Source organism: Furipterus horrens, unplaced genomic scaffold (assembly GCF_987537825.1).
Source record: "Furipterus horrens unplaced genomic scaffold, mFurHor1.1.pri manual_scaffold_4, whole genome shotgun sequence".
Taxonomy (NCBI): domain Eukaryota; kingdom Metazoa; phylum Chordata; class Mammalia; order Chiroptera; family Furipteridae; genus Furipterus; species Furipterus horrens.
Window position 1 is genome coordinate 7,614,459 of NW_028327174.1, and position 19,097 is coordinate 7,633,555.

Below are 19,097 nucleotides of genomic sequence, written 5' to 3' on the forward strand. Positions count from 1 at the left end.
GCTGGAGCGGCCGGAGTCTGAGCTCGCTGCGCCCCCTGGCGGCTGGTCAGCTGGCCAGCAGTCCTTGGGATAAGCGAACTGGAAAAGCAGCGGACATTAAGATAACATCCATGCTTGGTACAGCGAGGGAAACTGAGGCACACACAAGGGACGGGGGCTACCCCAGGCCACAGAGTTAGGAGAGAGTTAGGGACAAAGTAGGCTAGAACACAGATTTCCAGACTTGCTGGGCGTCTCTAGTAGTGACCCCCACTTTCCTTTGGGACCCGAATCCTTTGCTTCTCCTCGACTCATGGGTATGAGTGCCCAGCCCGTTCTTATCTGGGCAGCTGTAGACCACCGTTTGGAAAGGGACCAGAGGACAAGGCTAGACTCCAGCGGCAGCAGAGAGTAGGGGGTGGGTGGCGAGGGAAAGGGCCTACAGAACTGGTGCTCAGCTCCCTCTACAGCAGCACAGAATCCGGTTGAGCCAGACAGTGGCCCCTGCTGGATTAGCTCAGCTGCCCGGGTGTCATCATAATTTGGAGGAGGTAGTCAGCTGTAAGGTCTACCATAGGTTTCAGGAGCCTGCACACGCGGCTGCGGCTCCTGTCTGCCTTTTTAGCAGATCACAGAGTAGGCCAACCTGCTCAGAGAGAATAATACGACATGTCACAGCCAATTTCCACAATTGTTTCACGCTCATGGCCACAAGCATATGCCTTGCCCCAGCCCAGCCTTAGGACATTGACAGGGAGCCTCTGATCAAAGGCTCTCTTTGTTGCCATGGAGGGAGGGGAGCCTTGCCTCTGCTTGTCACTACGCAGAGCTCAGGGTAGCGCCCCGTGCAGCCGCCCCACCTCCACGAAGGCCTCCACACAGCGGTCGATGTCCTCCTCACTGTGCACTGCTGAGATCTGGACCCGGATCCGGGCCTTGCCCTTGGGAACCACTGGGTAGCTGAACCCGATGACAAAGATGCCTGGGAAAGTAGAGAGGGTCAACTTGGGACTCATGGGAGCCAAGTAGGCTTTGGGGGCATGACATACAGCTCCTACTTTCCTAAAGATCACAGAGGCCAAGGGAGGGGCTCATGGTCTCTCAGACATGGATGGCCTCATGGCCTGGGTTTCTCAAATCTGGACAACTGATCTAAAAAGCATAGTAGGGTAGTGATAAGAGGTGGTATTCACAGTCTAAGGGTTCCCCCTCTTTTCTCTTAGGACCCACAGCCAAGCCTTTTGCCCTGGCCTTACCTCTCTTTAGCATGTCATCTGCCATGCAAGAGGCCAGCCGGGCATCACCCAGCATCACAGGGCAGATGGGGTGATTGGCTCCTGAGATGGTGAAGCCAGCGGCCTCCATCTTACTGCGGAACCTGTGGGCACAAGCTAGGTGTCACAGGTCGCTGGAGAGCTGTGGATCACTCACACCTGCTCCCGATGGGCATGTGACCCAAGATCTGTGCCCAAGTCTGCAAATGGAACCAACAAAAACAGAGATGCAGACCCAGCAAGTCAGGCGGAGGAACAAGCAGACCAAAAAGGGAGGTGGAAAGACAGAAAAGATGGGGAGACTAGGGTCATTCACAGAGAAATGTGCCAGGAAATGGAAGGAAGAGGCCGAGCTGGGTCCCAGTGCAAGCTGCCAGGGATGGGAAGTGGGCAGAGGCAGACCCTGTAGGCATGGGCTGGGCGGGCACACAGGGACAGGCCTCAGCAGCTCCCCACCCCAGCCTTTTCCACCCCTGCCAGGGACCGCACCGCTGGGTCTTGGCTGCCATAGACTGAACAATGGCGTTGCTCTCCATAAGCAGGTCCAGGGCCTTGGAGGCGCAGCCAACAACAGCAGGTGGCAGGCTATTGGAGAAGAGGTAGGGCCGGGCACGCTGCCGCAGCAGGGACACCAGGGGCCCGGGCCCCGTCGTGTAGCCCCCTGAGAACAAGAGTAGAGGTAGGGTTAGTCAGGAGCCAGAGCCTATCCTAAGGCCCTCCTGAGAATACACAGTCCATGCGCCCTCTCGTCTGCAGTCCCAGGTCTCCCCTCCCCACCTTCCCTGAGACTCCTCCAGGACCCTGCATGTGGATAAGGGGACCCCAGGGGCATGACCCTGTAGGCACCTGATGCTCCACCCAGCGCCTTCCCCAGTGTGGAGTTGATGATGGTGACCTGGTCCATCACTCCCAGCAGCTCATCCGTGCCCCTGCAAGGAAAGCTGCCACTGCCACCACTGGCCACCTGAGCGCCCAGCAATCACGGATTGAGCTGGGGCTGGCCTCCTGGTTTCCCACCCACCCTTAGAAGCCCAACCCAAGGCCTCAGGTGCCACATGCTCCCACCGTCCTGTGGCCCCCAGGAAACCAGTGGCATGGCATTCATCCACAAAGACCAGGGCACCATATCGAGATGCGAGGCGGCAGATCTCCTGCAGGGGTGCAATGTCACCATCCATGGAAAAGGCCCCATCAGTGGCCACCACGCGCAGTCGATGCTTCTGCAGGGAAGGCAAGGACAGGCGGTGTTTGGTGTGACACAATGGCCCAACCACCCACCTTCTGTGCTACTTAGGGCTCTAAAATCTCACTGTGCCCAGTGCCCAGCACAGATGTGGGCACATAAGCACTACTGTATTGGGACTGAAACATCTTCTGCCTCATCCATGCCTTTCTGAGCTTCACCCATCTCTTCCAGGGCAGTGAGAATGCTCTCAGTGTCCCCTTCAGAGGGCAGGATAGGGTGGGGACAGTTCTTTCCGTAAGCACATCCCGCCATTATGCCTACTAGGATCCTGCCATACATAAGGTGCCCAAGGCAGCATGGTGCAATGGAAAAAAGCTCTGCGTCTGAGGGATCTGCATTCAAATCTTGGCTGTTTCAAACTTTTGGGCTATTTGTCTGCGAATGTGAAGCTGGCCTTAGGAGGCTGAGGATAAGCTGAGCCCTTGGCCCTAGAATCCCTGCTCCTCGCCCCACCTGCGCCTCCTGCAACTTGGCCTCTAGATCAGCCACGTCCAGGTGGCGGTAGCGGTACTTGTGGGCCTTGCAAAGACGGATGCCATCGATGATGGAGGCATGGTTCAGCTCATCTGAAAGAACTGCATCCTCTGGGGTCAGCAGGGCCTGGAAGAAGGCAGTTGGAGTAGAGCAATTAGCCAAACACCTTGGGGGTCTCCCTCTCCTATGACTCGGCCCCTGAGCCCAAATTTCACTGCCAACCAAGACATTCCTTTGGACATGGAGGCAAGGAGCCCTCTGCCTTTATCTGGGTTCCCAGAGGCCCAGGACTGGGCCGAACCAGGGCCCTGCTCACATGAGAGCAGGAAAGAACATGTTTGGTGAATGCCTGGCCCCTGCCACTCCCAGCCATCCAGTTGAGGTAGGTTACCCCCCAAGTACCCTGAAAGATGGCCTCCTTGCAAGCCTCAGGATTCTCTCTGGAGCACCTACGTGGAACAACCTGACATCCATAAAAAATGATCGCTGGAACCTCTAGCCATGGCACTGGCACCCTGCCAGGTTCTCTTGACCTGCCCCCCCCCCCAGCCTAACAGGCTTCACTGACCCCCACCCATGGTCCCTACATACCTCAAAGAAGCCGGCGTTGGCATCAAAACAGCTGGGATAGAGGATAGCATCCTCCCGCTGGTGGAAGCGAGCTATCTTTGCTTCTAGATCCTTGTGAATGCTCTGAAGAAAGCGAGTGGGATAGGTATTAATGCCTGCAGGGTCACATGAGACAAGTCCTGGGGACAGAGGCTTAGAAGGCCACAAATACACGAGCCTAGAAGGCCTGCAGCCTTGGCCTCTTCCTTCTTTCTTCACCACAAAGGTTAACTCAGAGCTGACAGGAATATGGCAGAAGGGACTTGCTAGGTGTCCCTTCCTGGTTGGCTCTTCTTTTTGTAATTGGGGTCAGAGAGTGAAATTATGGGTACTGATGATAAAGGAAGATGTGTCTTCCTGATATCAAACCAAATGCCTTTTTGGATTGCTTTCTGGCCGAGGATTACATAAGTAACTCCACATTCGCGTGTACCTCAAATTCTTAAGATCCGCAAGCTGTCCAGTCCGGGTGAAGACTTTGTTGGGAAGTGCCCTGGCTGGGAGTCAGGAGTTCCATCATTCATTTTATTCTCACATTTCTGAGCGGCTAGATAATAGTAATCTTAAGTAGTCAGGAGCACAGACTTGTGAGCCAGGCCCCGTGGGTTCAAATCGTACTATGACAGCCTGTGTGCCCTTAAGCAAGTCACTTCACTTCTTTGGGTGTCAGGGTCCTCATCTCTTTAACGGGGATGATAACAGCACATATTACTTTAGGATTGTTGTGAGCACTAATGAATTAATAGTTATAATGTTCTTAAAATAGTGCCTAACACATAGTAAGCACTGTAAGTTTCATTTTTATGTTTATTCTGTAACATTTACAAAATAAAATAGTAACCATTCACTGAGGATCGCTATGTGTCAAGCACTCTTCTGAGCATTTTTACATGTATTAACACTTTAATTTGTAAAAATTCTAAGAACTACTATTATCTCTATTTTACCAATGAAAAGGTTGAGGCACAAAGAGGTTAAGACACTTGCCCACGGTAACAGAGCAAATAAAAGGTGGTGCCAGGAATTGAGTTCAGGCAGAATGGTACCAAAACCCTCTATCTCAGTCTCTGCCAGTTTTTTAAAAAAGATTTTATTTCCAGAGAGAGGGGAAGGGAGGGAGAAATGTCCAAGAGAAACATCAGTTGTTTGCCTCTCGCGCGCCCCCAACCAGGGACCCAGCCCACAACCCAGACATGTGCTCTGACTGGGAATCAAACTGGCGACCCTTTGGCTCCCAGGCTGGGGCTCAATCCACTGAGCCACACCAGCCAGGGCTGTCCCTGCCTTTTATTCTTCCTTTCCTGTAGAAGGACAGGTGAACTCTGTTCTGCAGGTGCGAAAACAGATGCTCAGAGGTAAAGTTTCTTACCCAAGGCTTCGCAGCAAAACAGAAGCCCGAACCCAATCTTTCTAGTGGACGGCTCTGTGGCTAAGAGTGGGCCCACAGCCCTGGGATGGGATGAGCTGAGCTGGCTAAACCAGCCCTGCTGACTGTGGGAAGCAGACAGCTGGGGTCAGTGCCCTAGGCTGGCCACAAGGCGCCCCGCGACCCAACCCTCCCCCTTGCAACACCCACTGTGTACCTACCTGGGTCCCACAGATGAAGCGAACAGAGCTCAGGCCGGCTCCAAACTCCTCCAGGGCCTGAAGCCCTGCCTGGATCACCTCTGGGTGGCTGCTCAGGCCCAGGTAGTTGTTGGCACAGAAGTTAAGGATTCCTGAGATGGAGGACAGGGAACACATGCAGCAGCTCAAGGCTCTAAGGGAAGGCCTGGGAAGGTGCCAGGCCCCGGGGACCCAGGGAACATATGAACCCAGATTCACCCCTGACGAGGCAGCAACCACACAGAATGATCCGTTCTGGGGGCAGAGGCCAGGATGGGGAACTGGGGGCCTAGGAGGGAACGCTTCCACCAGCTACAGGAGAGGAAAGGTCAGGAAAGGACTCTCAGGGTGGCGCCTTGAAGGATAAAAAAATTAAACTCTGGCTCTGAATCACATTCCCTCCAAGGATAACCCGGTCCTGCCTCACAGGCTTCTCCTGTCCCGGAGGACCACCAGCAACCCCTCATCTGGGCCTTGGTTTCCCCATGGGTAAAAGAAGAGGGTTGGGTCAGGTGCTCGCTGCAGTCCTCAAACTCCACAGCCGACTTTGCTTGCCTGGTATAGAGTCACAGGCCCAAGAAGGGGTGCCTCTGAGACCTGGACCCTGAATTATAAAGCCCAAAATGAACACAGCTGACCCAAGAGGGAAACGGAGGTCTGAGGAGGAAGGTTCACTCAGCCCAGGAGAGACAAAAACAGGATGAGCACTGGGGTCTCCTAATTTCCCATCTTTTGACCTGCTCCAAACTTCCCCTGGGGGAAAGCAAGATTTCCTGGGACCGTCTTACAAATGAGTGCAGCAGCACCAAGGACCCATGCATACTTCCTGGGCAGGAGGCAGTTTGGGGGGCCCTTGTAACCAGCACCCACTTGGGACTTGGCACAGAGAGGCAGCGACTGCTGGTTAGACAGAAACGAGGGACAGACCAGGTGGGCCAATTCATGGTGCGACTCCTGCAGGAGTCCATGTGCCCCTTGCTCACTGTGACGTTGGCCAGGAAGTTGGCCTCTCTGGCCCATTAGCTGACCTTCCAGCCCCAATATACCAGAGACGGGAACCAAAGCCCCGCTCTGCCTGCGGCTAGCTGGGGTCTCTGGGGCAGCTCACTTCCCATCTCTGAGCTTTTTTGTTTGTAAAGCGGGATTAGCCCTTCCAACATTGGGAGGTTTGCAGGAGTCCAGATGCAGCAATTAGGGGTGTGCACAAAACAGCAGCTCCAGAAATGCAGGGTTTCTTGCTGCACCTTCCCATCACCCTTCTTGAAGCAGCAGGGTGGGACCCAGCTGGGTCTGTCTGTTTTTTCTCACGTTCTGCCGGGGCTGGGTCTCAGTCCCGCCCCGCCCTCTGAGGCAAACAGGTGCTCAAGGGCAAATCTTACCTCCTTTCAAAGAAACGGGTTGAACCAGGTTAGCAAGCCATACAGCAGGCCTGCGAGCTGGAAAGGGGGCCCGTGCCTACGTGTGCCGGGGCTCCCGCCTCCCACCGCCTCCAGGACCTCCATTCAGCGTTACCCTCAGAACGGCCCTCTAACACCCGGCCACGTCCGATGACTCCCGGGAGGGGGAGTTACCTCCGGAGACGCCGTCAACGTGGATGCGCGGCCCCTGACGCGACGTGATGACCCGCTCGCTCTTCCAGGTGCCAGACTCGCGGATCCCTTCCAGCTCCTCCTCCAGTATGCCACGCAGCTGCGACAGTGCCGAGTGCGCACGGCGGCTGCGAGGGGCCCGGCAAAGCGCGGCGCGGAGAACGGACCCGGCCCACATCGCGCTCTCCTCGCCTACCTCGCGAGCGCGGCTGCCGGTCGGGGAGCCCTGCGCTCCGCGGCCTGGTCACGTAGCGGGGGGCTGGGCCCCGACAGCCAATCGGAGCAAGAGGAGCTCCCTGGAAGGGGCGGGAGGCGGGCCCAGGGGCAGGTGGGCGGGGCCGGGCAGGAGGCGCAGCGGACGAAAGAGGACTGATTTGTAAGTTGAGATTGGAGAAGTCCGTGAAGGGGGAAGGGACGCAACGCGGGGGGACCCAGCGCATCAGACCGCCCCCCAGCCCGCCCATTCCCATCTCCTGCGTACACACCCACCTCTCAGAAAGGGTGCTTTGGACCCCAGCGACAGCATCCTGAAGCACGTTCTGTCCCCTCCAGTCCCAAGGTTTGTGTTTCTGTGGAGCTCCTGGAACCCTCCCTCCGTTCTCAGATGCAACCACCCCCAGACTCGCCCCCACTACTCGCCCAATTGCTCTGCCTTCTACAGTCTTCGCAGTAAGGTAAAACACCGTCAGGTTCTGTCCTTTTTCAGTTTTTATTTTAAAGTTTTAAAATTACAAAGACAGCAAATTCTTCCCGGCACATATAACTTTACAAAAAAAAGGGGGGGGGGGAGGGGGTACGACGCGCAACTGCGCGCTTTCCTATTTTGAGAAAGACAACTGTACAAGTTTTTTCTCCCAGCTCCCGGGTGTGAAACTAAATGCTAGCTCTAGATAGATATATACACATTTACACGCACATACACAGACCTAGCTCTGTAAAACTACTTAGCAATTCAAAAACGACTGCAGTATGTCTTACTGTCCACTCCCCGCCCACTCCCCCTCCCCCATCTACCACTACTTAGAAAATACTCAGAAGGAAAAGAGGTCGGGAAGTTTTTAAGTGGCGATGGCAGGGCTGGAGATTCACCAGACCACCAAAGCCACCTCTTGTACAGGAGGAACCAAAAACCAGGGGAATACAATCCAATTGTGTGGAAAAACCCAAGTTTCAATAGGGCTCACTGAGGCACTTGGATGACTGACTCCGCAACCTTCCCCCAAAAGTTTCCACTCCCACGACAGGAGACTTTCCAAAACCACAAAGACACCCCCCCACCCATGGCTAGTTTCCAGCTGAGAGTAGCCACAGCTTCTCAGACCAGCTGTCACTTCCTAGAACCCCTCCCCTCCCTAGAACAATAGGGAGGCCACAGGGACAGACTAACAGAAGTGATAAGTAAACTGGATTTGAATCCCCCACTGCTCACCACCGGGAGGTGGAAGTCAGCCCAGAGAGGGTTTATTCCACCTCCGTACTTGGTGTCCAGCTGCTGCCACCCCTCTCCTCCCCAACAAGGTTTTGAAACTCACAAGGGCTGCTCAACTTAAAGCTCACTTGTCTTAAAGATACTCCTACAAACCTTACAATTCCTGGGCTCCCTTCTCAACTAGCCAGAACAAGCTGCTTTCCAACCCCCACTTTTACCTTCATACCAACAAACCAACAGAACACCAACCCACCCCAAACCCTAAAGTAGATTAATAACAAATTAACAGAACATAATATAAGTACACTCTCATCATTACAGAGATGAGGTTGTTTTTTGCTGTCCTTGCACGACTTGTTAAGGAAAAATGAACTATTCCCTAATTTCGGAGGAATCAGATTCTGTCTCCCGTGAAGTCAGAATACAAAGGGGCAAGGGGCTACAGATGAGGACTAAGAGAAAAGGAAAAAAGTATTTACAGAAAATAAGAAGACAGGCAGGAGTGTCCACAAGAAAATCTTCACTGTCACTTCTTCTTGTTGGCCCTCTTGGCACTGGACTTGGCTTTGGGTTTCACTGGTTTAGCCTTCTTAGGCTTGGATGCCTTGACTGGCTTGGCTTTGACAGTCTTGGGTTTTTTGGTTTTCTTGGGCGTGGCAGCTGGCTTCTTCTTGGCCTTCTTGACTGGGGTGGCTTTGGCCTTCTTGCTGGGGGCTTTGGAGGCCGCCTTCTTGGGCTTAGCTGCTTTCTTTGGCGTAGCCACCTTCTTGACTTCTTTCTTCGTCTTTTTGAAGGCCACTGACCTCTTAGGCTCATCGCTCTTGGCCAGCCGGAAGGACCCCGAAGCACCCACTCCTTTGGTCTGCTTGAGGACCCCGGTGGTAACTAGACGCTTGATGGACAACTTGATCTGCGAGTCTGCATTCTCGCCCACCTTGTAGTGGCTCTTGATGTACTTCTGGATGGACTGGCGCGAGGACCCAGAGCGGTTCTTCTCCGCCTGGATGGCAGCCACGATCATGTCTGAGTACTTAGGGTGGTCTGTGGACTTCTTGGAAGCCTTGGCCCGTTTAGGCTTGGCTGCAGGAGTAGACGTGGAGTTCTCGGTCATGGTGGGCCGCCTGGTCTTGCTGTTGAAGGAGGCGCCTTCAAAAAGGCCTGCCCCCGTCGGAGGCCGAGGAAAGCCCGACTTGGGATCGGCTTTTGCGTCCCTGACCCTCAGGCCAGTCCAAAACCTGGCTCTCTAGGACCTGGCTCGCGTCGCGGGAGAATTCGCTGGACCGGTTCTGCGTGGCGTGGCCCAGCCCAGCCGGTCGGTCTGTTTCTGCGTGCGGCTGCGGTTCTAGCCCTGGCTCTGGCTCTGGCTCTGGCTCTGGCTGTAACACCGCCTCCGCTGCCTCTCTTTTCCCAGCTCCGCGTCTGGCGCTCAGGCGGCGCATCCGGGTATTTAGCGGCGGCGGGCGGACCGCGGTGAGGACAGGGCTGCTGGCTGCCTGCTCCCGGCCCGGAATGGCGCTGCGCCGCCGCCATCTGTGTTTCTTCCGCCGAGCAAATCCGACCTTTCTCCCCGCCCCGGGCCTTCCCGCTCCCCGCCGCCGCCCGGGGTCGCTGCCCGGTTCCCTGGGCTCCCCCGCCAGGGGGCCCGCCGGCCGGACCGCCACCCCCCGAGCCCGCCAGGCGCCCCAAACGGCGCTGAGGACCGCTTGTGTGCCGGCACATTTCCCCTTTGCTGGGGGCTGGCTCTGTGGGGCCGGGGAGCTCCGGTGCGGGAAACCCCCCGTAGCAAAGCTCTCCCTTGGGGCTACCGGGGACCCCGCTCCCGACCCGCTGCGGGGTCCCCCAGCCCGGCGGAGTGGCCGGAAAGCGGCCCCAACTAACACACGCGGCCCCGAGCCGGGCGACTCCCAGCCGGGCCGAGCCGGGACAGGGGGGAGGGGTCGCTCCCCCGGGGTCCGGTCACCTCTCGGGGGTCATCCCGCCACCGGGCTCCCCGCACCTCTAACCCCTTTCTGTCCATTGGGCCCCTGAGCGAACTTTCCTTGGAAGAGTTGGAAGGGCACTTTCAAACTTTGTCCCTTCCCCCTCCTCTATGGGTTCTCCCCCAGCGGGCCCCCTGACCTCTGCGGTGGAGATTCTCTCCTGAGGCCGAACCCCCAATGCTTCCAGGGTCCCCTGAGGCAGGGAGGAGGGGTCTTCCGAGTCGGCTGCTCTCCTCAAAGACCCCCACGTCTCCCATATATCCTAACCGGGAATTCATGTATATGCCTCCCTCAGCCTAGGAGTTTTGGGGTGTCTGAGACAAAGCCCGCTGCCCCCACCCCTGAGGCCCAGCCCGGGGGTACAGTCCCTCTCCCAAGGACCCTCCAAGGCGGGGGGTCTCGGGGGCGGGAGGACCACGATGGAGGAACTGGCCCACAGGCTCCAACCAGAGGCTGTCCTGGGGGCCCCTGGCATGGGGAAAGGCTCGGAGTGCTTTAGAGCTTGGGGAGACGGGACTCTGGGTGGGAAGGTCGAGGAGGGGGTCTCGTTCCTTGGGCACTAACTATTTTAGGAAAGTGTGAGGTCGTTAGGGACCCGGGGGCCGGGACCACCGCCATTTTGCTGGGAGGATGCAATGTCTTTGTTAAAATGTGTACATCTTTTCCTGTACTTGGCAGGTATAGATGAGGCAAACACGGGGCGCCACCGTCTTTAGGGAGTGTTGAGGGGCTCTGAGAGGATTTAGGGACCCACAGGCCAGCGGAAGGGACCCCAGAACTCCTGGGACAGAGCACCTTGTTTGCGACAGACACCTTACTTACAGGCAGGGTCCTGCTTGGCAGGGGCCCTGGCTTGAGATTCTGGGGTGCTCGCTCCCTAAGCCACTTCCCACAACAAACCCGCTTTTATTCCCTAAGCAGAGGCCCATCACTCTTTACTCAAAACAATACCCTCGGAGCTGGGGGTGGGGGACAGGTAGTGCCATAGGGGTTATAGCTGGTCAAAATGATGAAGGTGACTCCGGCCCTGCCGGCGAGCTGTTTGGAGACACTGGCCCTTGAGAAGGTTGGAGGGTGTAGATGCGGGTCGGGTCTTAGCAGGGATGCGGGGGACAGTGGAAAGGGCTCATACTGGACTTCAGCGTCTCTGAGGCCAGGGAAATAAATGGGCTCCCCCACCCCCACCCAAAGGGATGGATTAATCCAAATGATTGGGGGAAGGAGGGGAGAGACCTGAGACTTGCTATCAGGTGCCTTCTCTCTGGGCTTATCTTGGTGACACAGGTGGGGAGGGGAAGTGTGAAGGGCCCGGTTAGTTCAAAAGGTTACGTTCTGATTTGGTTGATGTCATTTACCCCGGTTTCCTGATTTGAAGACACAACAATTCTGGTGGGTTTGTTTTGGTTTATTTTCAAAGACGATTCTCCGGTTCCTACTAAGATCTGGATGGGGAAATAGATATCCCGATAGACACCCCCAGGTCTGAGACGTTCCACCCAGCGCTTTCAGAGGCATGCCACGCCGCCCACCCCAGTTCTGTGCACCTCTTAGAATTGGGGCTGGATGAATCCAATGACACAGTGACGAAATAATTTTATTTACACGGAGTATTACAGTTTGCAAAGTGCTCTCCACGCGTTTCTTGATCCTTTGCGCCTCCAGCCTCGGGAGGCAAGCAACGTGATTACTACCCCCCCATCATCCCTACTTTCCCGTGGAGGCCGAGGAACTCGGTGGTGGATAGAGGGGCGCACGCGCTGTGAGGGTCAGCTCCTGGCGCCCCCAGGCTTTTATTGGATTTTGTAGCGGTCACATCCTTATCCCCGCCCATCCCAACGACCTGTGAATTCTCTCCCGGAACTAAAGCCAGAAATGGAGGGAGGGGTCGCAGGGCCCTCCTGCCTGCGGTGGAATTCACCGCCAATATCCCTGTCTGGGAGAATTGAAGGGAGGGGAGGGTCCGGAAGAGGTTCCCCCAGAGTTGGGTGCAGAGTCCGAGGCCGAGGAGGGCAAGGTGAGGAAAGGCTGCCTCCAGATTAGCTTGGCCGCACCTCGCCTCTGCAGAGCCTGGGGGCTTCTTGATTCAGGCCGGGCCCCACCCGGGCACCGGGAAGGCTGCTCTCGGGTCCCTACTTATGGATCGAAGAGCCTTTTAGTCGCCGGCAGACAGCGGAACTCCCTACGCCCCCTTCAACGCGAGCCATTTCAAATCCCGGAGCCGCAGAGATGCGGGCAACTACTCCTGGGAAATGTAGTCTCCCGGCGGGCGCAGAGCCCCGCGTTGCGGCCCCAGCCCGGGACCCTCGCGAGCCTCGGAACCTCCCGGGTCCGGGCGTGGGGAGGTCAGACATCTTCGGTCCAGTCGTGCGGAGGAAAGCCCAGGCCTCCCTGCTGGGTTTTTTTTTTTTTTTTTTTTTTTTCCCACCTGTGAAAAAGGGGACTCTACCCGTGGGGCTGAAATGAAATCCTGCAGGAAAAGTGTAAATCGCATTAGGATGCCGGGGGTCGCGTTCTTGTTAATGTGCGTGTGTGCTTGTGCCAGCATTGACTGAGCCCTTGCTTCTTCAGGCAGCAGGTCTAGAATGGCTAAAGGACTTGTCTGAGGATGGGGGGCAGCCTGAAGGAGGGTTTCTGCTGACTGACTCCCAAAGCAGTGACTTTTCCCACTGCTCCACCTGTGGCCTCCTAGACCTTGTAAGACGGCACTTATTCTGGGCTTTGGAACCATAAGGAATTCACCTGATATATGCCAGGCACCTCTTAAAATTAACCAACCTAAAATAGTCCTTATGCCAAAGAAACATATGTTGGGGTGACAGATTCTGTTCCCCTACAGCTCCTAGGTTACAAGTCTGTACAGCATGTTAATGTACTGACTACTGTAGGCAATCCCAACACAATGGTAAGTATTTGTGCAACACTTGTCACATTACTAGCGTGCTGTGAAGGCACTCGGGGATAGTTTTCCAGTTCCATTATAATCCAGTGGGGTCACTGTCGTATATGCAATCCTGTCAATGGCAGCATCGTTGTTACACGACCCATAACTGTCTTCAGGCTTCTTTTAAGAGTAAATTGTCCTGCAGCACCCCAGACGAAGTCAGAGGGTTATGGTTGGCTGCCTTGGGCATCTGCCTTTTACTCTGAGGAGAGGTAGGAGAGGAATAAATTACCCTGTGTATAGTCTCCTGCTGCTGCTGGAACAGATTAACCCCAACTTGGTGGCTCAAAACAACATGTATTTATTATCTTACAGTTCCAGAGGTCAGTAGTCCAAAAATGGGTCTCCTTGGACTAAACTCAAGGAGTGGACAGGTGTGTGTTCCTTCTGGAAGCTCTAGGGAGAGGATCTGTTTTTTGCCTTTTCCAGCGTCCAGAGGCAGCTTGTGGACCCTTTGCATCATAAAAAGCTATCAACAATCGACGGTCTTTTTCATGCTGCCATCTCTCTGCTTCTGACTCTCCTACCTCCCGCTTCCCTCATTTAAGGACCTTTGAGACTCCACTGGACTACCTGGGTAATCCAGGATAATCTCCCAGCTCAAGATGTCGGCCGATTAACAACCTTAATTCCTCCTTGCCATGTGGCATAACATATTCACAGGTTCCAGGGATGAGGACACACATGTCTTTGGGGGACCATTATTCTACTTCCGACATGCATAACTGGGCAGGGGCTGTGGGATGTGAGCAACACCCCTCCATACCCACTGTGGCACCAAGTGAGGCCCAGCTCACATCCAGGGCTCTTCCTGTGTTCTGAGAAATCCCTGGTTGGGCAGAGAGCTGGAGGCAGAGTGGGCACTTTCCAGTCATCTTGCAGCAATGTGGCTGGTAGGGAAGGGAGGGGACATTGTAAAAACCCTTTGGCTGGACTCATATTCCTTGTGTCCCTAAATGTCCATCATTTTTCAATGTAAATAGTTTAAAAGACACTTAGCCAGGTAGGGGTAAGGGACAGCCCCCTGCCCAAAAGTAACCACCACACCTTCTTGAGAGGGGGGACGAGCCCTCTCCAGGGATTAGTGGCCATCCCTCCTGAGCAGTGAGGGGATTACTCTGCTGGCCTCTCCTTCCCCCCATTCCCTATCCCTCCATTTCCAGGTCTCACCCCCCCCACTTTCTCCCTGAAACCCCTGTTCTCTTGTCTGCCTCATTTTCCCATCTGCCTCACCCCCTCACAGAATGTGAGCCCTTCCGAAGAGGGGAAGGCTCAGGTGGGCACCAGGATAGACCAGGCACTTGGCCTCCTGGGGCTCAGAGTTCAGTGGGAAGGACAGACAGCGCCGATATCTTGCATATTATGATTGTTTCAAGTTCCAAGAAGGAAAGTAACAGGGAGCTCTGAGGGGATGACAGGCAGGCTTATGTAGATCAGGTGCCGGGGTGGGCTTTGTGGCTGCGTGTGGACAGGGAAGGCAAGTCTGGCGTAAGATGCCATCAGAGAAGCGAGCACACGGAGCACAGAGGGATTTTAGCTGCCTCAGCAAGGGGTGTGAATTTTGTTGTAAGCGCACTGAGAAGCCACTGCAGAATTTTAAGCTCACATTTTTGTTTCTTAAAAAAAATTAGTTATTTGAATTTAAAAATTTAAATTATGAACAATACTATGTATACTAGAGATCATGCAACATATTTATGATTCTAAAATATAGAAACAAACAGCTGTTTCCCATGGTTCAGGTGAACGTAATAAACATCAGCAGTCCCTCAGGTACCCCCTGCGTCTCCCTGATCAAATCTCTGTAACCTTTCCCCCCAAATTATGTGAACAATTCTCTCTCTCTTTTTAAAAATAGTTTCCCCATATGGACATCCTCAAACACTATACATCTTGGTGGTGCCTGGTTTTGGATTACGTACAAATGGAATCATATTGTGGGCTTCTTTTACTCGGTGTTATATTTGTTTAGTGTTATCACATTGGTGCAGGCTGAGACGCCTTCCTTTTCACTGCCGTGGTCAGAGCACATACTGGTTTTGTAGGGCCTGAAGTTTCTACAATTTGAATGGTCCTTTTAAAAAAAAATATATAAAACTTAACAGAATATTAGGTAAAAACTGAATTTATATTTTGAAAGAAAAGAACTCACATGTTGTTTTTTTTTTTTTAAAGATAAATATTACAAACATTATGAAAGCCAGAAATGTATTATTTTTACTAATTGACTGTCTGATCCACATGGCTAGGGTCTGTCTCAGAGCCTTCCACGGGACTTGGGGCTTCCTCTCAGGGCCTTGCAAGGGGTTTGGGCAAGGGAGGGACTGTAGGACTTCAGTGAGGTCAGCATCACAGTGAACCCACCCCAGAATGTGGCTCCACTACAAGAAGAGGCGACAGTTTGTCTCCGTTCTACTTGTGGTTAGAATGGCTCCCAAAGACGTGCAGGTCCTAATTCCGGGAGCCTGTGAATATATTTTATTACAGGGCAAGGAGGAATTAAGGTTGCAGATGGAATTAAAGTTGCCGATCTTGAGATAGAAGACTATCCTGGATTATTCAGGTGGCCCAGCATAATCACAAAGGTCCTTAAATGGGGAAGGGGAGCCAGAAGAATCCGAATCAGAGAGGTGACAGCATGAAAGAGACTTGACCCAACATTGCTGGCTTTTAAGATAGAAAGAGCCCACAATCCAAGGAATGCGGGCTGCCTCTGGGACGTGGAAAGGCAACTAACAGCTCTTTCCCCCAAGATCCTCCAGAAGGAGCGTACACCTTCCAACACCTTGATTTTAACCCAGTGAGACCCATTTTGGACTGCTGGCCTCCCACACGGTAAGGTAATAAGTCTGTGTTTTTGTAAGCCGCCACATTTGAGGCTATTTATTACAGCACCCTTAGGAAACTAACACACGACCACATTGGTTGGATATTTGGGTTGTTTCCATTTTCTTGCTTTCCAATGTTGCCGTGAGTTTTCTTTTTACATATGTGTTGGGTTATTTAATTTATTTTAGTTTTCTTTATTGTTGTTCTACTACAGCTGTCCCATTTTCCCCCCCATTGCTCGCCCCATCCTGCCCATCCTCCCATCCCACAGTCATTCCCTGCCCTGTGGTCCAAGTCCATGGGTCATTTATATTAGTTCCTTGACTAGCCCCTTCCCCTTCTTAGTGCCCTTCTCCCTCCTCTACTCCTCTCTGGTCCCTCTCAGTTTGTCCCTTGTTTCCATGCCTCTGGTTCTGTTTTGCTTGTTTGTTTTGTTCATATGGTATTTGTCTTTCGCAGCCTGACTTACTTCATGAGCATAATACTCTCCAGTTCCATCCATGCTGTTGTGAAAGGCAGGAGCTCCTTCCTCTCTGCTGCGTAGTACTCCATTGCGTAAATGTACCAGTTTTTAAGTCCACTCATGAACAGGTGGGCACTTACACTGTTTCCAGCACTGGCTATTGTAAATAACGCTGCTATGAACACAGGGGTGCAGAGGTTCTTCTGAATTGGTGTTTCGGGATTCTTCCAGTATAATCCCAGCAGTGGAATCACTGGGTCAAAGGCAGTTCCATTTTTAGTTTTTTGAGGAAATTCCATACTGTGTCCCACAGTGGCCGCACCAGTCTGGATTCCCACCACAGTGCACTAGGGTCCCCCTTTCCCTGCATCCTCGCCAGCACTTTTTAATTGCTGATTTGTTAATGATGGTCTCTCCACAGAGATGGTTCATTTAAGGAATGCAGAAATTTACCTCAAGGGCCTACTCAGGGTCACCTGAGATGCGTCCTTTGTGTGATCTGGAAATGGCTGTTCAAAGTGTAAGGTTGTGTTGCAGCCTCACTGCAGATCCAAACCCATTGCATCCTTAGCGGGTAGCACTGGAGGGAGGGACGGGTCATCTTCTTGAATCTTTACAGCAAGGCTTCTTCCAGTTGGCCTTTCCTCAGGCTCCCCAAGCGCCCACATGCCCAGAAACCCAGATTTCAGCTCTCCTCTTTTCTATCTTATCTGTTCCAAAAGCTGAGTGAAGACAGAACATAAATTTTTAAAGATTTTTTTTAATGAATCACTTTGATTAAATAAGTAGTTGGCCATAGAGTCTTTGTTACCCCAAACTCTTCTATTTATTAAATACTTACCTTGTTGCCACTCACCATGCTAGACACAGGGAAGACCACAGTCGTGCTCCTGCCTTCATGGGAAGGTTGGACAGTGACCAAGAACCAGGTGCCTGCGGTCAGTGCTGTGAGGATGACAAACGTGGTGGGCTGGGCGAGGCAGGTAGCAATGGGTGGGTCAGGGAAGTTTTTCTCTAAACAGGTGATATTTGAACTGTGACCTAGATCATGAGAATAAGTAAGACTTTTCATTTCATTTAATTTTATGTTGCAACTTACAGATTTTTACTTCCAGTAAAGTAAATGCCAATCTTTATATTCCAAATAAACACAAAGCTTGTTGGGTCGGAGGGGCTCCTTTTTTTCAGTCCAGAGCAAAAGGGTAGTGAGACCAAAGAGAAAACCGCTGTAGTTCACCCCCAGCCACGCCTGGTCCACAGCCTGCTCTGACCTCATACTCGCCATTGTGACGCAGCTGCAAGCCCGTCCTGTATACACGGCCCTGGCGGGGCTGAGGTTTTGTCCGTTAGAGCCCAGGGAGCTGGTTGAGGTGACCTGTAGGACCTGACTTGCGACTTTGTCGTTGCCATTACTTTGCGAATTTGTTTTCTTTGTCTCATTGTTTTTTTGTTTTTTTGTCATTTTTTTGCACTTTGTTTCTCTTCCTTTATTATTTCCCTTTTTATTTTAATTTTTCTTATTTGATTTTCCTTTTATTTTTACGTATTATTTTCTTTTTGGTATTTATTTTCTTTTAGTTTCTCTTCTTATTTTGAAGCCACCATGGCCATAGTTAATAACTTTGCCGCCATCCTTGGCCTTCAGGAGCACTTTATTGGCGATTACGTGCTCCTGCGCACCCTTGGCAAGGGGTCCTTTGCCAAGGTGTGGTTGGCCCGGCACAAGCCCACGGGGACAGAAGTGGCTGTCAAAACCATCAGTCGGTTCGGCTTATCTAGATGTTTTGAAGAAGTCTGTTGTCATAAAGGCTTAAATCACCCAAATATCACGCAGTTGTTTGAGGTGATTGCCACTGAGAAGAACTGTTATCTCTTCATGGAGCATGTCAGCGGGGGGGACTTGTTTGACCTCTTGGGAAACAGCGGCCCCAGGACCGAGGAGGCAGCCAGACCCATGTTCCGACAGCTCCTGTCGGCGCGGCAGTACTGCCACCAGAAGAAGATCATCCGCGGGGACCTGAAGCCGGAGAACATACTGGTCGGTGGTGAGAGGAACCTCAAATTAGCCGACTTTGGCTTCGATAGGCACATTACCGACTACAAACTGACCACGGTCTGCAGCACCGCGCCCTATATGGCCCAGAGGACGTGCGGGGTCACACCTACAACGGCCCAAAGGTCGATGTGTGGAGCCTGCGGGTAGTTTTGTATAGGATGTTGACGGGGGATTTGCCATTTGTGGGGGACACAATTGGGAAGTGAAGCAGGAGATCCTGAGTGGGAAGTTCCGGGTACCCCGCTTCCTATCCAGAGAAGATCAAGAGCTTCTAAAAAAATTATTGACCCCCAACCCCGGGAAAAGGCCAACTGTAGAAGACATATTAAGAGACCCATGGGTCACCATGGGCCAGCAGGAGGAACTGAGGCTGTACAGCGAGCTGGCCTGGGGTGACCTTGACCCCCAGGTGACAGGTATAATGGAGGACATGGGCTTCACGAAGCAGGAGATTCACGAGTCATTGACACAGAAGAAGTATGACAGGGTCATGGGTATGTACCTGGTCCTCAAAACCACGACGACAAAGATGAAGGGCCGCACCATAAAGGCAAAGCCCCGCCTCGCCTCCGTCTCCAACATCAGGGAGAGCACAGAAGCACAGAAGAGCCTGCCTTTCCCTCA

The 19,097-nt window shown here is 53.2% G+C and overlaps 2 protein-coding genes across 2 annotated transcripts; both read right to left on the reverse strand.

Annotated features, from left to right (window-relative positions):
- Positions 1-651: 651 nt before the first annotated feature.
- GCAT (glycine C-acetyltransferase) lies at positions 652-6,990 on the reverse strand. The gene is made up of 9 exons (XM_090272463.1): positions 6,759-6,990; positions 5,170-5,300; positions 3,565-3,666; positions 2,953-3,099; positions 2,319-2,473; positions 2,100-2,182; positions 1,743-1,914; positions 1,236-1,357; positions 652-961 (listed from the first exon to the last, which is right to left on the reverse strand). The coding sequence occupies exons 1-9, from the start codon at positions 6,952-6,954 to the stop codon at positions 810-812; spliced, it is 1,260 nt and encodes a 419-aa protein (XP_090128589.1). The 5' UTR covers positions 6,955-6,990; the 3' UTR covers positions 652-809.
- A 476-nt stretch (positions 6,991-7,466) lies between these two features.
- Positions 7,467-9,646, reverse strand: H1-0 (H1.0 linker histone). The gene has a single exon (XM_090272464.1). The coding sequence runs from the start codon at positions 9,314-9,316 to the stop codon at positions 8,732-8,734; it is 585 nt and encodes a 194-aa protein (XP_090128590.1). The 5' UTR covers positions 9,317-9,646; the 3' UTR covers positions 7,467-8,731.
- Between the last annotated feature and the right edge of the window lie 9,451 nt (positions 9,647-19,097).

Bases quoted from the DNA above. Each gene is read 5' to 3' on its own strand.
- GCAT (XM_090272463.1), bottom strand. From the start codon at position 6,954: ATGTGGGCCGGGTCCGTTCTCCGCGCCGCGCTTTGCCGGGCCCCTCGC. The intron at 5,301-6,758 runs GTAACTCCCCCT...CCTCCATCTCAG, and splicing joins CGTTGACGGCGTCTCCGGAG to GAATCCTTAACTTCTGTGCC. The intron at 3,667-5,169 runs GTAGGTACACAG...CGCTTTCTTCAG, and splicing joins GCTTCATCTGTGGGACCCAG to AGCATTCACAAGGATCTAGA.
- H1-0 (XM_090272464.1), bottom strand. From the start codon at position 9,316: ATGACCGAGAACTCCACGTCTACTCCTGCAGCCAAGCCTAAACGGGCC.